Source organism: Melanerpes formicivorus, unplaced genomic scaffold (assembly GCF_026170545.1).
Source record: "Melanerpes formicivorus ecotype bairdi unplaced genomic scaffold, bMelFor1.0.p_v2 SCAF_45, whole genome shotgun sequence".
In the NCBI taxonomy this organism is placed as follows: domain Eukaryota; kingdom Metazoa; phylum Chordata; class Aves; order Piciformes; family Picidae; genus Melanerpes; species Melanerpes formicivorus.
In genome coordinates, this window is record NW_027142397.1 from 5,083,851 (window position 1) to 5,091,532 (window position 7,682).

The 7,682-nt window shown below is 54.1% G+C and overlaps 1 protein-coding gene across 1 annotated transcript; it reads right to left on the reverse strand.

Moving 5' to 3' along the window:
- Positions 1 to 5,559: 5,559 nt before the first annotated feature.
- Positions 5,560 to 7,136, reverse strand: POU3F1 (POU class 3 homeobox 1). The gene has a single exon (XM_068159386.1). It carries the CDS (start codon positions 7,134 to 7,136, stop codon positions 6,018 to 6,020), a length of 1,119 nt encoding a protein of 372 aa, XP_068015487.1. The 3' UTR covers positions 5,560 to 6,017.
- Positions 7,137 to 7,682: the final 546 nt, after the last annotated feature.

A 7,682-nucleotide genomic window follows, 5' to 3' on the forward strand; every position in this document is an offset into this window, starting at 1 on the left:
ATCCGGTAACCATCCTCCTATATTACAGCTCTCACTGGCTGTACTTCTGTGGATGTATTTGAAGAGCCATCACACCTTTTGTCTGAGAGAGTCAGTCCTAAGCATGACTGGAAAAAACAGCTCCAAATTCACACTAATTACATATTAAAATAAGAAAGTACAGGAAGACATCTGGTGCAAGGGCCTGAGCCTTTAAAACTCATCCTGCAAGTGACTGCAAAAGATGCAAACGTGTACATCAAATTCATTTCCCAGAGTTTTGGCTAGCTACAAATCTCAGATCCAGGATAATCTCCAAGTCCCACAGCCTCCAGGGTGGGTGAGAAGTATGAACACAGACTGAGCTCCAGGTAAGGAAAAAGCACATGACAATTCCTACAGAACCCCCCCAATATTACAGTGAAATGGGGGTGTGTGTGAAACAAATGCCCATTGGCTTTCTCATACCTTGGATTGATCCCTTAGCGAGGAACAGGCACTTCCAGAGAGCATCTGACAACTCTTGTACATACACATGACATCTGCAGGAAGATTTTGGTGCACTTGTTCAACCCTTTGCTCTCAGGGCTCTTAATCCTTCGCTCTCAGGGCTCTCAGCCATTTTGGGCACAGATCCTGCGATGGAGCCAGGCAGCTCCAGCAGTCCTCCAGGCGCTGACAGAAGAGCCAGCTCCGAAATGTTACGAAAGAAATGCTGTTCTTTGGCTGTGGTGGCTGCTGTCCATTTTGCACCCCCCCCCCCCTAGAGCAGCTGCTGCAGGTATTAAAAAGCAAGAAGCCTTGGAGGAATGATAATCTGGGAAAATGATCAAAAGCAGATCACCCTCCGTGGAGCTGCCAGAGGGCAACGCACCCACAAGGAAACATGACCTGGGTGTTGGAGATGTTGCACAGGTGTCTTTATGAGGCAAAATGCTCCAAAAGAAAGGTGATGAAAGGAAAAAAAAAACCAAAAAAAGAAAAGAAAAGAAAAATCAATCAAAAATGTCTTTAAACTTGGCACGCACAGCGGTCACCTCTGCAGCAGGCGCTCTCCAGAGCGGATGAGCCAGGGAAACTGTGTTAACTAAAAGGCTTACAAGAAATAACACTTGTTTTGACCAACACCACAAAAAAAAACCAACTATAAAGTGATATCAAGGAACATGAAATATTCATGAGGCCTGATCTAACATGCACATTACAGCTTGTGTACAGCACCCTATGCTCTAACGCTGCCTTTGCAACCCTGTAATTCCCGTGCGCAGCACGGCGGGTTAGGGAAGCCTGCTCTCCTCAGTTCAAACTCAGTCCAGGGGGGGAAACTTTTAGGGGTAGAGCTTCCACTGATCACAAAGGGTAACACCTGATGATGAAGCACAGTTTGCTGTATTTCTGTGCTTCTGTGCCCAGGTGAGAGCTGTGCACACATGCACAGTTACCCTCACTGACAAACAGCGAATGGGAGAGATGCTGAATGCTCATAAATCAGCTCTGCAGAGCACAGGGGGAGTTCACATAAAAGACTAGATGGCCTTTTTCTGTTTTTCCTGTAGATGCACATACATGTAAAACAGAGGGATGATGCTGACCAGAGCCCATCTCATACTCACTGGTGTAAGCCTGGGGAAATCTCTCCCCTTTCAGGAGGGCCAGATCTCTCTAAGCAGTAATATGAATCTCAGCGAGAGCAAACACTTCCACCTATGGAAATTTAGCATTTTAAACCTAAACCAAAACCAAACACCCCCCAGTCCTGGTTTGGAGCTGGCTTGTGGCAGGGTGGTAGGAGGGCAGCAAGAGTGCAGCCCATCCGTGGCATACACACTACAGCCAGCCGTGTTCCCAGCCTGGATGCAGGCAACAAGCTCCACAACCAGCTTGGAGTTAGTTGGCCAGGATGTGCTGATTTTAAACAGCCCGGCAGTAAGAAGCAACACAAGGCAGCTAAGAAGCAATTCCACAGCTGTGGATTTCTTCCCTGGGGGCCACAACCCAAGCCTGTCTCCAATACCTGCAAAATAACAAGGCTGAGCTTTCCCAGGGCTCCTCCAGCTCCAAACAAACAACGGGAGAGTCAATGTAAAATTAAAATATATGCAAACAGCATTAGTACAGAATTAAAATACAGGCTCAACCAGACGGTGCTAAAATCTCTCTTTGTGGGAGAGCTGGCAAGCAGGGATGAGCAGAGTTAGGAACAAGATTCTAAGGTGTTAACACCGATGATCGAAATTTACATGGCAAAAGACTACAGAGCTTTAGAGGCTGCTTCAGCTGGTCGGGGACAGCCTGTACCGCTGGTGCTTTACCGGGATCAGTGAGTAGCAGTTAGCAGAGCTTCTGTGGAAAGCAGTAAGGCACCAGTAGGGATGTGACTGGCTGTGCCCAGCAAGGCTAACTGCTGTGCCCTAGTCACTTCTGCTGCTATTACACAGCAAGCAGTCTCTGCTCTGGCAAGAGGCAGCAATAACTAAGACAAGAAATCTGGAAAGAAATTTGGACACTGGACTGTCACAACCTTCACCTAAGCACACAGGAAAGATGAGCAGCAAGTGTCTGCTTTTTCCAAAAGTGATGCAGACAATGTTCAGCAGAGTCATGCAGAAAACTGCAATTGCCCAAAGTTGCTGATAACCAGTCTGTAAGACAACAACACTTGGAGAGCACTGCTGCCCTGGAGTACCTGGAGAGCATGGCCAGGCTGCTTCACACCCAGCAAGGATGGAGAACATGAAGGCACAGCCCATCCTCCTGTTTTACTGCAAGCATGAGGGAAAGGCTGAGATCCCATCAGGGGAGCATCTGCCTGATGCCAACTGCACCTCTCCAGTCTGAGATAGCCCCATGGTGCTAGGCACTAGCCCTACTCACCCCAGTGCTGGCAAGGCAAAGGGGTGTCCAGCAGGCACACACTGGAGGAGTATGCCTGCCCCAGTGCTGTCAGGGCACTACCCCAGCCCAAACACCAGTGCAAAAGCAGTGCTGCTCTGGAGAGCATCTGCTGGGGTCAGGCACTGCCCAACAGCAGAGAGCTCCTGCAGCTCCCTCCATCCTGGGGTTGCAGGCAGGATTTCACACCAGCACAGACCTAAACTCCACATTAGCAATGTGCACAACACTTTTTCCCTTATCTGCACTTGCTACTCTGCACCTTCTACTACTTACTTTGTGCATTATTAAATAACTCTTTGAACATCTGCTTTGCTTTAATACGCCATTAATATACCAACATCGCAGTCCTGACTTCCTGTGCTTTACCCTGACGCAGTAATCCAAGCTCACACTTTCACTTTAGTGAGAAACAAACACCACCAAACAAAAAAAACACCCATAAAAAAAACACCCAAACAAAAACCAAACACCCCCAAGTCACCCTCCAGTAATTGCTATTTAATCCTTGACCAAGGCAACTAACAAGTTCTTCTAAGAGAGGCAAAGCTTTGGGGCATTGGATTTTTTAGAGCAGCTGAGCGCTGCAGCACCGCAGAAATAAGATAGATAAAAGTGCATTTTATTTTTCGCTGCTCAACAGCATGAGAGAGCTAATGCAGCGGGGCTGGCAGCGCCTTATCCAATCTGACAAACCCAACCACCCAAGGGTGCTCGTCCTCCCCAGCACTCACAGCACATCTCATCCATTAGGAGAACGCAATGTGAAAACTGACTCTTCCCTTTCAAGTATCAATATAAATGCTGCTTGCCAGCCAGGTTAGTGCCAAAGGAAGAGGCTACTGCAACCGCTCCTGCTGTAAAAAAGCAGCACAATTAAGCACTCGATGCAAACAAGAGTTTTTCTTGTAACAGATCACCTCTCTTTTGTTCATTTCCAGTTCTGTTTCTCCTTCTCCTAAAGCCTGGCTGCCACGCAGAAATTCTGCAGAGCTAACAGCACTACCAAAACAAGAAACACAACGATACAGGCGTTTGGAACACAAAAGAGTAGTTAAGGGATGATTTTCAGAGCTGAAAGCTCGTTTAGATGCTTGCATGATACATTGTCTCCAATCCTTGAATTGTCCCTCTCTTTTAATTTTTTTTTGCCCAGAGTGCATCATCTAAGCTACTTCATATGCTCAGCTATTTAGAAAGACTATCCAGTAAATACAGCAAAACTTTTGGAACACAGGATCTCTACCACAGCCCTACAATTCTGTGCTTTTCTCCAAAAATCAGCCTCATTACCACAAAAAAAAAAGGAAGCTGAGTCTGTAACAGAAACTGACAAAACAAACAGTGCCCACCGAAGCCTTCCAGTGAGATTTCTCACTGTGCTCTACATGCCAAGGGAAGTTACCACCCCCTGAGCTGCAGCATTTGCTGGCTGATTTGTACCACAAAGCAAACTCATTGCTTTACATACTTAGGAGCATCAAACAGCGTTTAATGAAACAACTGCTCAAAGGGACTTTTATTTTTAAAATTAAATGCCAGCTGCCCAGAAATTTGCACACAGAGAAGTTAAGCGTTAAGAATTAGCTGCTGCAAAGCAGCTAAAATTTAAGAGGCCCCGAGACCATGGTGTAACGTTTTCTACTGCAATGGAACCGTTTAAAACAAATACTGTACACGGCCCTCAAAGGCACAAAATCCAACCAAATCCAACTGCAGCCAAGAGGAGAATTTTCATGTGTAAATTTAAGTGCAAGCTATTTGATATCTTAAAAAAACCCCTAATATATATATAAAAATAATTACATACAAATGCCTATGCAGGATGTGACCAGAAAAATCCCTTTTAAAGGCTGTTCTCAAAGCACAAAATTTGCACCGTGAGCCAACCAGGGAAACTAGCAAGTTCCAGATGTTCAAGAACATTGATAAGTTCTCTCCCGAACAAAACCAAAGAATTTGCTGCTTTGCTGCCAGATTTTGCCTATTTCACCAGTGCAAGAGCTCTGTATGTTTCAAAAGTTCTCCCAACATACCGCAGGAATCAAAGGACCTGCAAAAGCAAACACAGTCCTCACACGCAACTTTTCTCGCCATTCGCTGAAAGAGAACAAGTTTAGAGATGCAGTGATTCTTCTAGAAATAGTGCAGGAACCACATTTTCAGCCTTTCTTGGCAGAACCACAAAATATTAGGGCATGAAACCAGGAAAACATGGTATCAGAAAACCCGAGAGCATGGTTTGAGTAGATAGAAGGCATCCTCTTGGCCATGCCGGTGCATTTATGACTTCTGCGGTAAGCGGGGTGAAAGTTGCGTTTGGAGCGTTTTCCTGCCCAGGCTGCAGCTCGGTTACGATCAGCACAACATCGCCTCTCGGCCGGTACCGACCCCCGTCGGCAAGACCCTAGCTCGGTTTGGCCATTTCTACCTGTGCCAGGCGAAGAAGTTTCGCCGAAGCGCCGTTAACGGAGAAGCACGACCCGCCGAGCTCCCCGCGGAAACCGACGGCTACCGGGTGCCGACCGGGCGGCCACGGCGACCTGCGCTGCGCCCCGGGAGGAAGAGCCCGAGGGGGACGCAGGGGTCCCGCTATAGTGAAGGCGGCGGGGATCCCACCTCCGGGCTCCTCCGGGCTGGTCCGTTCCCGGCTGGGCGCCGCAGTCCGCAAAGACGACACAAGACCGGTTCCTGGGTAAATGGTTTATGTAAGTAATAAAATATTTACTATAACATAAATAGAAACGTACCCTCGCAGTCTACAGTGGTTTTGCAATAAAGATACAAACAAAAACCGAAACCCAAGGGGATGGACCGGACCCAACCCACCCACGGGGGGACAGAGCTCCGCGCGCGGTTAGAAAATAAATAGAAACGGGCCGGGAAATGGTACCGAGGCGTCCCCCGGGCCGGGCCGGGCGGAGCGGGGCCGGGCCGGGATGGGGGGAATAAATTAGAGATCGCAAACCTTTGGCTACTGCTGCTGCGGCCGCGGGCGGCTCCGGCGCGCAGGGGGCCCGTGTCGGGCGAATAAATACAGCGCGGAGCGGCCGCGGCTGAGCTGCGCGGCCGGGCCAGTCTGAGGAATAAATTAAAGCGCGGCTCCCGCCGCCCGCGGCCACTCCGCCGCCGTCGGGGCCGGGAAGTCACTGCACGGCACCGGGCAGCGCGTGGTGCAGCGGCGACGTGTCCGCCTGTGCGTAAACGTCCTCCATGGGCGGATGCGGGACCCCGGCCGGCGTCATGCGCTTCTCCTTCTGCCGCCGGTTGCAGAACCAGACCCGCACCACCTCCTTCTCCAGCTGCAGGGAGTCCGCCAGGGAGGTGATCTCGTGCGCCGAGGGCTTGGGGCACTTGAGGAAGTGGTTCTCCAGGGCGCCTTTGACGCCCACCTCGATGGAGGTGCGCTTCTTGCGCTTCCGGCCCTGCGCCGCGATCTTGTCCAGGTTGGTGGGGCTGCCCGTGCTGGAGTCCGTCTCCTCCAGCCACTTGTTGAGCAGCGGCTTCAGCTTGCACATGTTCTTGAAGCTCAGCTGCAGCGCCTCGAACCGGCAGATGGTCGTCTGCGAGAAGACGTTCCCGTAGAGGGTGCCCAGCGCCAGCCCCACGTCGGCCTGCGTGAAGCCCAGCTTGATCCGCCGCTGCTTGAACTGCTTGGCGAACTGCTCCAGGTCGTCGGAGCTGGGCGCGTCCTCGTCCGACGGCTCGGGCGGCCCCAGCGGCGGCGGAGAGGCCGCTAGCTCATGGGCTCCCGCCTCCTCCGCGCCCAGCGGGTCGCGCAGCCCGTGGTGCAGTGCAGGCGCCGGCGGCCCCAGCATCCCGTTGAGGCCCGCATAGGGCTGTGCGTAGAGTAGCGGCTGCCCCGACGGCGGCGACATCGGCGGCAGGTGGTGCGCGCCGCCCTGCGCCCAGCCGCCCGCCGCGCCGCCCGCCGCCGGCTGGTGCACCAGATGCGGGCGGTGATGGAAGGCAGCGGCGGACAGCTCCTCGCGGGGCCCCGGCGGGCCGCCCTTGGCGTGCTCGGCAGGCGGGAGGTGCGCGCCGCCGCCGCCGCCCCCGCCGCTGCCCCAGTCCGTGCCGGCGCTGGGCAGCCACTGGTGGTGCGCCAGCCCGACGGCGTGCCCGGCGGCGGGGGCCAGCCCCTGCAGGTACTCGTGGTGCATCATCTTCTGCACCTCGCGGTACGTGGTGCCCTGGTGCAGCCGGTCCCCGTCGGGGTGCATCAGCGCGGCGCTGCGCGGCAGGTACTGCGCGGTGGCGGCCATGACCGTCTGCGCCGCGCCGCCCCGCGCCGCGCTTTAGAGCCGCGCGCCGGGGCGCCGGGCCGCCGCTCTCCAGCCCCGCCCCCGCTCCCCATTGGCCCGCCTGCGGCCGGCGGCGGCCCGCGCCTATCCGCCATAGGGCGCCGCCGGCGCGGGGCGCCGCCCCGCGCTCCCCGCCGCTATTGGCCTGCGGCGGGCGGCCGCTGCCGACGGATTGGCCGGCGGAAGCGCTCGGCGGGGGAGCCCTCGTGCGCCCGCCGGCGGGGCGGCCGCCGATTGGAGGAGGGAGGCTCATTCATGCCGAGCTGCGAGCGGCCACATGGGCCGGCGGCGGGCGCGGGGCTCGGCGCGGCCGCTGCACAGTCACCAGCACCGCACTGGCCTGTCCCCTAGACAAGGCACGGCGCGGTCCGACGTTGCCTGGCACGGCAGTAGTGGCACCAGCGTCAAAGTGATGGGTCAGACAGCGTCGGTGGCACGGCACAGAGGAGCCCGGCCCGCTGCGGAGCCTGCCCAGCGGTACCGGGCTCTGCACCTCGCAGACCTGTG

Bases quoted from the DNA above. Each gene is read 5' to 3' on its own strand.
- POU3F1 (XM_068159386.1), bottom strand. From the start codon at position 7,136: ATGGCCGCCACCGCGCAGTACCTGCCGCGCAGCGCCGCGCTGATGCAC.